The sequence below is a fragment of the Macrotis lagotis genome, chromosome 1, assembly GCF_037893015.1.
Source record: "Macrotis lagotis isolate mMagLag1 chromosome 1, bilby.v1.9.chrom.fasta, whole genome shotgun sequence".
In the NCBI taxonomy this organism is placed as follows: Eukaryota; Metazoa; Chordata; class Mammalia; order Peramelemorphia; family Peramelidae; genus Macrotis; species Macrotis lagotis.
The window spans coordinates 802,656,769-802,670,048 of NC_133658.1; the positions used below are offsets into that span (position 1 = coordinate 802,656,769).

At 37.2% G+C, this 13,280-nt stretch overlaps 1 protein-coding gene across 9 annotated transcripts in view; it reads left to right on the forward strand.

The window, feature by feature from the left end:
- The window catches only part of EMSY (EMSY transcriptional repressor, BRCA2 interacting), a 183,956-nt gene that overhangs the window by 153,287 nt on the left and 17,389 nt on the right, over positions 1-13,280 (forward strand). For 7 of the 9 annotated variants that reach the window (XM_074216919.1, XM_074216921.1, XM_074216920.1 and 4 more), the window contains 5 exons: positions 2,391-2,546; positions 3,780-3,821; positions 7,000-7,154; positions 9,900-10,469; positions 11,429-11,926. In XM_074216919.1, coding sequence (XP_074073020.1) covers positions 2,391-2,546; positions 3,780-3,821; positions 7,000-7,154; positions 9,900-10,469; positions 11,429-11,926 — 1,421 coding nt within the window. Of the gene's footprint in view, positions 1-2,390; positions 2,547-3,779; positions 3,822-6,999; positions 7,155-9,899; positions 10,470-11,428; positions 11,927-12,952; positions 13,033-13,280 lie in introns of those variants that run through there. The other 2 variants (XM_074216926.1, XM_074216925.1) reach the window with 2 other exon arrangements.

Consider the following 13,280-nt stretch of genomic DNA (forward strand, 5'->3'; position numbering starts at 1 on the left):
CTCAAGCATAAGGTACTTCCCTTCTTACCAAGATTACTTATTCCCTTGTTGGAGAGTTCTCATTGTCAAAACATCATTCCTTATGTTGAACTGAAGTGTGCTTTCCCTCTCTTCCCTGTAAAGGATGAACTCCTTGAGGATGCAGGGATTATTTTCATCTTGATCTTTGTGAATAACATCAAGTGCATAGTGAGGACATGTTGATTCATTAATGCTTGTTGATCAGTTGATTTGATTTCCCCCATTTGTTCTAGAACTGTCCTCTAAGGTTAATTAGAATAACTCTGATCTCTCTTCTGCGCATACTAACTTGTTAGTTGCCAGACTCTGGTTTGTCCATGTTTTAAGTATATGGCATAGAAATTATATTGTTGATATAAACACTCTTCTGGATCCATGCATTAGAACTCTAATAAAGGAACGCCTTCCAATAGTTTGAGTAGTGAAGCATTGTCCGGTTTCTAAAGGTTTTAATGTGACATCAGGTTATATTAAATCCCAAGTCTAATAAGTCTTCTTAAATAGAGAGAATTCTTTGTCTTTACTAAGTAGTTAGCAAGTCCTTTGGATTGGAATTCTGTGGGATTCATTTAGTTTAATGTAAGTTGTATTCTTGCTTCTCCTCAGAGTCTTCTAATGCTTCCTTGTGGCACAGTGGTCCTCTTGTCTTCCTGAGAGATGTGCCCTTGGCCCAGGCATTCTTACAGGGTCTAAGTTTTAAAGACAGGGAATAGACTGGGTATGTTGGTGAGTTTGTATTTGGCCACCACACTTGACAGAGGCTTATGGATTTTTGGGTCACCACAGGGAGTTGAATTCCCTGAGGAAGCTCCAAGAATAGCCAGATGATTTCATTGTTTTCTGTTTGTGTAGTATCAGCTTTATACAGATAGGCACCAAATTCCTTGCCTAGAACAAAACTCAGTGACCATTTCTCTGTTCTGGTTTGACCCTGTCTGACACAGTCCCTTTCATCAATCAGTTTACTGATTTCTCCCCACCTCACCTAGCCCCAAACCATTCTTAGTCCAATTATCTAAGCACAGATTTAAAGTAATAAGAACAGCTTACATTTGTGTAGAGCACCTTGTGTCCTTTATATATGATCTGCTCCACAAACTCATGAGTAGTATGAACAGCATTATCCCCAGAGAAATTGAATAAGCAACTTCATAGGGGCAGATCTGAGACTCAGACCCAGCTCTCCTAATTCCAATCTTTGCCTTGATTTTCCATTACACAAATCCAGTGGATGAGCCTGGAGAGAGGGGGATGTACTGCCCCCCATTGAAGTATTTTTCTACTCTATTTTTTTTCCTGGCTCTAGCTACATCTATAAAACTGTTTAGAACAGTCACCTGTTAACTCTGTCATATGTTTTCATTCATTGACTATTCATTCACATACTATTATGTGAAAAACTGAGTTATTTGTTTTTGTGGTTGGTTTTTATGTTTTAGTAAAACAAACTAAAATGTAAGTCCAGTTTAAGGTTATCCCAAAAAATTGTGGCCTGAGATAAATTTCATCTATTTGTACAGTATTTTAGCCAAGTAAAATCAAGAACAGACATCCAAAAAAGACCTAAAGGGTAAGGCAGTTATGAGAGGGGTACTTGTGAAAAGCCAGAGGCAGTCCCATAGAATCTTACAAGTTGGAGTGAGATTTCAGAGGTTATCTTGTTTAAACTGTACCCTAAATAGGAATCCACTCTATACTATCCCTAATGAAGGACAAGAACCAACCAACCAGCCACCTGAAGAGAGCCAATGAAGTAGTGAAAAGAGCTCTATATTTGTAATGAGATGACATAGGTTGAAACAATGCTTGTGTTCCTTACAACCTGGATGATGTTGGACAAGTAACAGCCTTTCGGAGCCTCAGTTTCCTCATCTATAAAATGGGGGTATTGGGCAAAATGGTCTCTAAATCTATGCTCCTTTGATCCCCTTTACCTCCTCAGTAGCCCATTTCTCTTAGGTAATTAAGAAAGATTTTCATCATGTTGAAACTGCATCTTCCTCTTTTTAACTTTTTCCTAATGCTCCTCTTTATACTCTCTGGAGGCAATTGGTTGAATCTTATGTCTGTTTCCCATAACTATACTTGAATATTTGAATCAATGTTCATATTTTCTCTAAATTTTCTCTCCTTTAGACTAAATACCCAAGTTCCTTCAACATGCTGTGCTTAATAGGTAGTTATAGGGGAGAAGGGAGAGGAGGCCTTGGTTGTTCTTTTCACTGGGAAGTCATCTTTTCCCATTCTGTCCACTGCCTGAGTAGCTTCCAGGACTTTCCTCCAGAAAATTTTTGTTCCATATCCCCAGGTGCTACTTTAGTTTGGGTATTTGAACTGCAAATGAAATTCCTTCTAACTCTCTTGAACAGTGAAGGAGAAATTGGAATCCAAACCAAGACAAGCCACTATTGACTTGAGTCAAATGGCAGTTCCTATTCAAATGGCCCAAGAAAAGCGGCGCTCTCCTGAGAGTCCGTCAATCGCTGTGGTGGAGTCAGAGCTTGTCACTGAGTATATCACCACTGGTGAGTGACAGAGTCATGCCCCAAGACTGGAAAAGCACCTGTTCTCTTTGAACCTGCCTCATGTTCACTTTTACTTTAGCTACATGGAAATAGGTTTTAAAGCTCTCCTTGGACTCTTAAGTTCCTCAAGAGCAGGGTCTGTTCTGTATCTGTTCTGGTGCATACACACAGTCAACACTAAAATGTTTCTTTTTTGGATTTTTGGATTTTATGATATTAATGATTATTCAAGAGGAAAGAAAGGATAAATATTTATCTTTAACTTCCAGTAGAATTACAGTGCTAACCTATATGATCTTTGGAGTATGCCCTGTCATTAACATCTGAAAAGTTCAGATAGTATGTTAACATAGTTTGTGAGTAATATAAGATCGTGAGATGATCATAAACACATCCGTATGGATAGGGTAACAGATGCAAAAAGAAATGGGAAGATGAGGTTCATCTTTGAATGAAATATTTTGATGTAGCTATTTAAAAACAAACAAATCCTAGCACAGTTATTTAATGTAAAGGAGAAATATGAATAGCTATAAATCCCCCTAACTATCTAGGGGATATAGGGGAAACAAATGAAATATTTGTTTGAAATACATTTTGGCAGCGAAAAGACTAATGAGATTTTTGGATGGCATACATAGAAATGTTAAACAGGAAAGATAATATAGTTTCTCTTTCTCCTTCTCTGTTGAGACCACACCTGGAATACTGCTTTCTGTTCTGAACACTTCATTACCCAAAAGGTTTGTATAAAGTGGAGAGAGTTCAGAAAATAGCAATGTGAGTAATTAGGAGGCAAAGAGGAATGACTTATGAGGCAATATTTAAAGAATTGAGTCTGTATGATTTTCTTAAGTGATGATTAAGGGAGAACATAAGCTTCCAAATATTTGAAGGATGTTAATACCAAAGAAAGAAAGGAATTACTTGGCATTATTCCAGAAGCCATAATTAAGAATAATGGATTGAAATTACCCAAAGGAGAAAATCTAGTAAAAATTTTGCTTTAAAAAAAATGAGTAAATAAATAATGAAAAGAGTGTAGGCTAATCATAAAGGAAAAGTAGTTTTTTTTTTTAAAGCCTACTCTTTGGAGACATTTAACAGAAGGCTTGAAAAGGCAGTAGCAGACATGCTTGGGTATCAGTACTTACTGCTTGGGGATGAACTAAATGACATAGGAGGAAAGGTAGAAAAGAACTATGATTTTTTTTTTTCCTTTATCCTTTTCAGAAAGAACTGATGAGGGAACAGAGGTTGCTTTCCCCCTTCTAGGTAAGTGGTATACTTCTCTGTAGTATCTTTATAAATGAAAAGTTGTGGTGTCATATATGCTTCATATGAATGATTGGTTAGAGGAAGAATAAGCTCTGGATAAAAGGGGCCAAGACCTGTGAATAAAAAAGTAGAAGCCATTTTAAAAAATGAGTATTATCCATTATGAGAAGATAAGGGGCATGAAAAGAAGCAATCATCACAGTGACTAGATATATTAGACATTTAATAGATGCAAGTTAATTAACTTAAGCAATCTACATGTTTCAATTAACATCAATATCATTTCTACAATGCAGTCTTTTTTACTTTCCCTTTCTTCAACCATGTCCAAAATAAGATTTGCTATAAACTAAAATCATCTAGTAGTAATTGTAATAGTTTAAGTTTATAAAATGTTAGCTCATATTTATGATATGCATAACAATTTACAAAACACTTTCCACATAATAACATTGTGAGATTATTAGCACATTTTTGCAAATAAGGTATCTGAGGTTTAGAGAAGTTAATAAGAGACATTTGAGGCAGTTGGGTGATGTAGTGGATAAAATTCTGGGTCTGAAGACAGACTTGCATTTAATTCCTGACTCAAACATTTACTAGCTTTGTGACACTAGGCCAAGTCACTTAACATCTGTGTGCCAGTTTCCTCAAATCTAAAATGGGGATAATAACAACAGCTCCCTCCCATGGTTGTTGTGAGGATTCAGTGAGTTAACATCTGTGAAGGTCTCTGCAAACCTTAAAAGTACTCTAAGCATGAGTTCTCATTTTCACACAGCTAGTGAGTGTCAGGACTGAAAGCTGTCATGTCTGAAGGCTGATTCTGTCCACTGGACCTTTTGTATTAGCTCACATTTCTATTGCTTTTAAAGTTTACATGAGTCTTTTCTTTTTTAACAAGGCACTGGGGTTAAATGACATGCCCAAGGTCACACAGCTAAGTAATTAAGTGTCTGAGGTTGAATTTGAACTTGGATCCTCCTGACTCCAGGATTGGTGCTCTATCCACTGTACCACCCAGCTGCCCCCATGAGTCTTTCTTAAACTCAACAACTCTGTAAGATATAGAGGAGATCCTGAAGCACAGAGAGGGGGAATGATTTACCCATGTCATCTAACTAGCAAGTATCAAAGCTAGGATTAGCTGAATCTAGTGCCATAGCCACTACACTAAGCTACCTCTTGTTTATCTGCTTCCTAGCCATTGGGACTGATTTTCTTTGTCTCTTCTGCCACATATACACGGAATTATTTTGAAAGGGATTAACAATATTTTGGATGATGATCATTGTGATTACACACCCCATTTTAGAGACTTTTGTTAAATCAAAAATTTTAATTTATCAATAAGTTTCAAATGAACAAATACAGAACAAATACAAAGACACAGATATGCATTCCATTATATCTTCTAGTTTTATCAGAAGCATACTCATTTTTCCTTTTGTCTTTTAACTTCTCTTGATGTTTCAGTAGAAAATTTTAGAATAGGCTTCTTATTTTTAACATCATACATATTTCCTCTCTAGTAGTATTCTAGAAGAGTATTTGTTTTCATGTGTACTCTAACCCTGATGTTTAGGTTGGGTTGAGGACATAAGAATATGACAGCTTTGGTTAAATTACATCAGTTTAAAAATATGTGTGCATCACAGTGAAATGTGAAATATAGTAAAATTTTGCTATATTAAAATGGGAAATATAAAATCAATAATCATGTGTAGGCTAACAATTTTACCTTATATGGTATGTTTTTGAATACCAGTAATGTAAAATATATATTTTATATGATATATGGATGAATATATATGAAATGTGTAATAAAAATAGATTAACCTTGTTTTCATTTGCTGGAATCCTTGAGGGGTTTCAGATTTCAATCTTAATGTCATAAGAATGGAATTTTCTGCATTAATTTCTCTTGTGATATTTATAATTATATATATATACATTAGTGTGTTTGTGTGTGTGTGTGTAATTAGTCATATAGTCATCTGAGCACTCCTATCATCAGACTATAGATGAAGTAGAAAAAATTAGACCTTTGATGTATAAATGTTTTGTAGCTCATACTTGGCCCACTTTATAAACTGGTTGATTCAGATCATTTTTCCTATACCTTATGAAACATTTCTAAAACCTTATAGAAAAGTAGATATCAGATATTACTAGTTGTTTTCAAATTGTTTTCAAATTTTTAAATCAAGCTGAAAAAAGAAACTTGATGAACATATTTTGATGTGAACTTTTAATTTATTCGTACTACAGCTTAATAAACTTCTTTTCTTAAATCTATATTTTCTAATGAACTTTTTGTCTGGACCAGAAGAAAGAATAGTTCATTTTCTGCTGTTTCACATCTAATTTATTTTTTTCTATTTGTATATTGCTGCTTTCCAGTTTTCATAATGCTTTAATATCTATTTTCTCATTTGCTCCTCACAACGGCTCTTTAAGGGAATCAGGGCTGACATCATTTGTTACTCCTGTCCTCTCTAGAGGAAACTGAGACTCTAAGACACTAAATGACAGATCTAGGTCAGTTCATTGGCTAAGTGGTGAGCCAGGACTCTGGAAAGAACCCAAGCTTTAGAATATGAGGGTCTGGATTGGAATCCTAGTTCTTTCACTTACTCCCTTTGTGGCATTTTCCCCTCCATAAAACAAGAGGTTTGGACTAGATAATCTCTGAGTTCCATTTCAAATCTAAATCCTCTGATCCTGTATCTAAAAACAAGGTCTGACTCTTTAAGTTCACTGTTCTCTCTGATACACCATAATGGTGTTTTATTTCTTTAAGAGCTCTGAGAATGCTAAGCAGTTGCATTCCAAGTGGCAGTCAACTTTGAAAACCTTTCAGCAATTTTAGAGTTAAATTTGGAGTGAGTATTGAGGAATTTAAAGTCCTTGTAGCTCTCCACACTAGTCTTGTAAACATTTAGTTTAGCAAATGCTTAGCAATATGCAACTATGATCTCAGTAAGATGAATGGAATAAGAATCATTGGAGAAAAGGAGGAATGATCACTCAAACATCTATTCTCCCAGACTAGGAACACTAAGGGCCTTCTTTCCTTTGCCATGTAATCTCATGTACATTTGCTTAAAACTACTAGCGGTTTCAGATACTGTGGTTATTTCTGAAGAAATACCATTGCCTACTGTATTTGCAGTTAGCCATCGTTCCCAGCCCCATCAGCAGTCCTCCCAGCCCCAGCGGACTCTGCTTCAGCATGTGGCCCAGTCTCAAACAGCTACACAGACTTCGGTGGTGGTCAAGTCCATCCCTGCATCATCTACAGGCGCCATTACCCACATCATGCAGCAGGTTGTAACTACCCTCTTATTCCTTCTCTTCCATGCCATCTACAACTAATCCTTTCTTATTTTTAAGATTTCATCCTGCTTTATGGTCACTGTCTTCAGATATCTGAGGAGTTGTTTTCTGAAAAAAGGGGATCAACTTATTCTACTTAGCCCAGGAAAGCGGCACTAGGAGCAGTATTTGGAAGTTGAAGGGCAGTTCAATGTAAGGGAAAACTTCCTAATAATTATGAGCTGTGCAAAATTGGAATAGCCAACTCATGAAGTAGCAAATGTCTTGTTACTGGAATCTTGACAACTAGAGGCAACTCATCAGGGTTGTTTGTTGGGGCTTGTGATTGGGGTGGTGGAGGAACAAGACATGATGACCTCTGAGATGCCTTCTAGCTCTAAATCTAGGATCCTATAATCCTTCTATATTTTTACATCTCTAATTTAATTTTGAAAGTAATGATTCAGTGATATCTATAAATCATAGAATGATATTCCTTTTATAAGGAAGGTGTTTTGCAAGAATTGGCCTTCCTGAAAATAATTTGTAGATTAAGAGTATTCTCTGTCTAGCAATGAGCTCTCATATTTTAAGGCATGTTGCTGTCTTTAAATCTTGTTTCTTTTCTGATATACTATATTTGATTGATAACTTTACTTTTTTTTTTACTGTGAGGGAACTTAGAGGTGAGTAAAGTTATAAAACCTAATAGTGTTTAGTTTGTCTGATAGTCTAGTTGTTTTTGTAATCAATAGTTAATCCTTATAGCTACCAGGAGGCTGAGGCTGCTAGGTCTTAATAACTTAGGAGTTCTGAGCTACAGTGAGCTGAGCTGATCGATTGTGTCACTGCACTAATAGAGCATCAATATGGTGAGCTCCCAAGAGTGAAAGACTGCATGATTGTGTTATAAAGGAGAAACCAGCCCAGATCAGAATTGGAATATGTTGGGGTTCTTGTACTGATTGGTGCTGGAATGAGATAGTACATGATAGTCTGCTGAACTAGCTTGGACAAGATAGGGAGTCACCCACTTTAAAAAAAAAAAAAAAGCATTGTCAAGCTTATTCAGGTGACCATCAGGGAAGAAGTGAATCAAAATCAAGCAAAGGAAGGACTTACTTAGAAATGAAAAAGGTTTTCAGATGAAATATTCCATTTTTACTTGAGAAAATAATCAACAAATGTCTTAATGTTTACAAAATTCTTTATTTTGTCTGCTTCTTGAGGTTGATTCTTCAAGAATTATTATCCCCACTTTCAGAAAAGGAAACTGAGGCTTAGAGTGGGGGAATGATTTGTCTGACGGCTCTTAATAATCATTCAGACCAAAGTTTCCTTATTTCAAATCCATTGCTTACATTGTATTGCCTGGCCTTGGTGGTCTGTACTGCCTCATCCATCATTCTAACTCAAATAGAAGATCTTGGTAGTTGTCTCCTTGTTAGGATCACATAAACCTGCTGTAGCTTATCATAATTGCAAATAAGCTACCCCAGAGAAGGAAAAAATAAATAATCTACCTTAGAAGAAATAAAGAAAACTTGGACTTGAAACTGAATTGTCAAAGTGATAGCAACATATAATCCCTAGAATGTCAGTGCCAAAATGGGTTTTAGAAACCCTCTAGTCCAACCCTCCCTTTTTGCAGAAGAGGGAAACAGCTTCAGAAAAGAAAGTCACAAATTCACAGAGTTGGAAGGGTCCTCAAAGATTGGCTAGCTTAATTCTTGCTTGAATAGTGTACCGTCTACAACATCCCCAGTTGATATTGACCCTCTGAGCTTGAATGACTCCAGTAATGGTGAAACCCACCATATCTTGAGGCAATCCATCACATATTAAAATAACTGATTACTGTAAGGTTTTCTTTACATGAATCCTAAATCTATCTCTCTGTGCAACTTCTACTTATTTTTCTTAGATCTGCCCTCTGGGACCAAACAGAACAAATCCATGACAACCCTTAAAATACTTGAAGACAGCTCTTTTACTCTCCCTGCTGGTTTTCTTTTCTCTGTACTAAGCATTCCCAGTTCTTCCAACTGATCCTATGTCATAATTTCCAGTTTCCTCACCACTCTGATCATCTGTAGTCTCCAGCTTGTCACTAAAATGTGACATCTCAAAGACTTGTCCACTTTTCACACTGGCAAAACTATGCAAGTCAATTAAATATAGTAGGGGATACACCTTGAAGTAAAGAGAACAGACTGGTCCCAAGAGAAATTATGATTCTTCTGAAGAAACTGGGATAATTTCCTCCTAAAATAATAATTTTTTGAAGGCTCATTTTATGATTTCTGAAGATCTCAAATCTTGGACAAATTTTGAGTGACTCTTTAACTTGTTAATTTATGGGCTTTTATGTTTTGTAGTAATGAACTTGCACAAAAGGATTCTTCTGTGCCTCTAAAAAGGGTGAAGAGGCTCTTAGACTCTTGATGTTCAGGCCCTGGCAGGTTTTCAAAGGTTGGGAAAGCTTTGAGTATGAGCCCATTGACATCCTGTGTCTGTTGTTAGAGGAACAGGCTTAGCAGAGTGTAGAAGGCTCTTTACCAGAGGGTTAGCCAAAAGAAAATGCAATTTTTTTGGTCATAGCAACTCATAAGACAGCCCAGTAAGGCTTCTAAAGGGTTGTTTCTGTACCAGCAAAGGAAACTTCTTTAACAGTAAAATCACAGTTTTTTGGAAGTTGAAGAAGTAGCAATGTAGGTGTTTTGTTTCTTCTAATATGTTCCTCTCCCTTCCCCTTAGGCATTAAGCAGTCATACAGCTTTTACCAAACACAGTGAGGAGCTTGGAACTGAGGAAGGTGAGGTAGAAGAGATGGACACTTTAGACCCTCAGACAGGTCTGTTTTACAGATCAGCCTTGACTCAGTCACAAACCCCCAAACCACAGAAGCCCCAGTTGGAGCCAACACAACTGCAAGTGAAAACTCTTCAATGCTTCCAGACTAAACAGAAGCAGACCATCCACCTGCAGGCTGATCAGCTCCAGCATAAACTCCCACAGATGCCCCAGCTTTCCATCAGACACCAAAAGCTCACCCCCCTTCAGCCAGAGCAAGCACAGATCAAGGCGGAGGTTCCTCACACCCAGCATCATCCAGGGGCCAAAGAAAGGCAGCTGCCCACGCTAATGGCCCAGCCCCAACAGACTGTAGTACAAGTTCTGGCTGTGAAAACCACACAACAGCAGCAGCAGCTCCCCAAACTCCAGCAGGCACCGAATCAGCCAAAAATCTACGTGCAACCCCAGCCCCCGCCCCCTCAGGGTCCCCTGCAGCTCCCTGCAGCTTCTGAGAAACAGCCGACGAGCCAGGTAACGGAATATTGATAGCATGCAAAGTTAACCTGCTCTTTCAAGGAAAAAAATGAAAACATCACGCACGGCCCAGGCATGGTAGCGGGGCTTTCTCCTGGCAAGAGGAAAAAAAAAACCACACAACCTCATTGAGCTGGTAATACTTGTCCTGCCTGGAGGTTGGAAGTAGGAAAAAAATGTACTCATTAATATAGGAAGAAAAAAATTGTTAGCACACAGAACTTGATTTTTTCAGTTTTTATTTTTTTTGTTTTTTATGAAATTACTTCAACATTGACCAACAGTGCATGGCATCCATGTCCCTAATTATTTTTATTTTTGTTTTTTTAGGTATAAAATATTCATTTTCATGCCCATAATTATTTCTGTGGCAATAAAACTTAGTATACTGCAGTCTCCTAAGGATCTCTATTGTACGTCTTCCTTTGTAGTTTACATTACCATCTAGTTAAATATGTCTCCTATTTTGCAGAAGTACAATCTTATATGTGGGCAATCAAAAAAAAATAGACCAAGGAAAATCAGTGACTTTGGAATGATTATATCCATATATCTGGTTTTTTTTAAAGCAAAATAAAAAAATTAACTCTTTCTAACCTTTTTTTGAAAAGGCAAAAAGTGTATGCTCACTATATATATATATATATATATATGAGATTATTTTGAAAGGGGACAGTAGTGTTCCATGCTGGGATGTAAATTCCAAAGGAAATTGAGGTTGCTAAGACTTTTTTCTGTTAGGAACCTTGGCTGGTTGTCCCTGGAGTATTTCAATCCTTTTCTCCTTCTCCAGGCTCCTAAAAAAAAAAAATGTTATCCGTATTTAAAACGCTGAGCTTCAAACTGTCTTCCTAGTTTCGCAAATGTTAACTTTGCCATTTTATCCAGGTGATATTGATTAGATGTAAATCAAAGAGATCTAGCTGTAACACACAAAACCCAAATTTGATTTTCAGGTGGAGCAGCCAGTTATAACTCAAGGATCCTCTGTTACAAAGATAACCTTTGAGGGGCGGCAGCCTCCCACTGTTACAAAGATAACTGGTGGCAATTCTGTGCCTAAGCTGGCAGTGCCAGTGACAGGCATATCTCCCATGCAGGCATCTGAGAAGACAGCAGTCTCAGACATTTTGAAAATGTCTATGATGGAAGCTCAGATTGACACAAATGTAGAACATATGGTAGTGGATTCCCCCAACAAGGCTATTGCCACTAATAAGCTCCCTGGTGAAGCAGACTCGTCACCCTCTACCCAAGTGGTGGCAGTAGGGCTGGCGACTTCCACTCCTCAGCAACAGAAATGTAGAGAGTCCTGTTCAAGTCCTTCTGCTGTTGGCCCATCTTTAACACGGAAAATCGAAGCACCAGGAGTACCTACAACAGGCCAGTTCATACGTATTCAGAATATAGGCCAAAAGAAAGTTGAAGAGAGTCCTGCAGAAATTATTATCCAGGTAAGAGTTGGCAGGAAAATGAGAAAGTCCGGGAATGTTGGAAGAATGGTTATGCATGTGGGTTAGGAAGTTAAAAACTACCTTTTTTTAAATCCCCTGACAGCAAGGAGAAAAAAGAAATATTTTTTAAAAAATTATTTGATGAATGTAATTTTTAGGATAACAATGAAGATAGCACCATGTAATTATGAACTGTCTTTGAAGAGGATCAAAAGTATTTGTAGTTGTTGCCTAATTCCCACCATAATCTTGGGAGCTCAGGATCCTGTTTTATATGATTAGATACTCAACTACCATACCTGTCTGCTGTCATTTCAGCAAGCTGGCACAAACATCACCTTAAAAGAGCCCTTATCTCTAAGGCCCTTTTAGGTGGTCCCCTAATTCTTTTCCATGAGCTAAATTACATGTATTTTTCAAGTAGCTCCTTAGCAACTACTATTCTCATTCTTGGCCATAATTTCATTATACAGCAAAAACCTCATTTAACTGATTTGGAAAATGGATGAATAAGATTCTAGAATCCTAGAATCAAAAATTACCTCATGGTTTACCTAGCTTAATCCTTTACCCTAATGCATGAATATTCTTGTACAACTTCTTTGACTGTTGATCCTTTTACCTTAGTGTGAGCACTTTCAGTGATGAAGGACTAGATGCTACCTATAATGTGCTGTGGAGAGGCACTGCCTCTAAAGGTAGCCAATCCTATTTTAGCTAATTACTGTCATTAGATTGTTCTTCCTTCTCTGGAATTAAAATCCCCTTCTCTAGAGCTAAAATCCCCCTCTCTGAAACAGCTTCTCTTGCTTACAGTTTGGCCTTCTGGCTCTTACCAGAATGCATCTACTCTGCCCTAGGACAACCTGGGAAGACAGATGTCATCTTACTTCCTTTGCTCACCTCCCAAGTTGTCTTCTAACAAATTAGCTGTTTATCACATAAGATGATTTTTACTCCCCATTTTACCTTACTTCCTTTGGATGGATCCCAGTTTTAATTCATATAATTTTCTATTATACCTAGGGCTAGCCACAAAATATTTTTGTTTCAGTTCTCATTGTTGGATTAGCTTCCAATATGTCTTCATCCTATTTCCTGCCCTGGTAAGCACAGACTAATGAATATTATTCTTGGATGGCAATCTTGCAGTTTCTTTGTTTTATTTGCTTTAGCTATCATTTATCATTATACAATGATGGAAAATTTAAGAGAAATAGAAATGACTGAAGGTTTACAGCTATTTGTCAGTGAGAGAAATATTGTTTAGAGGTATGTAGGTGGGGACAGGAGAAAGCAGTCTGAATTCCTGATGTTACCCTGTTTATTTTCTTTTGATTTGCAACTTTCTGGT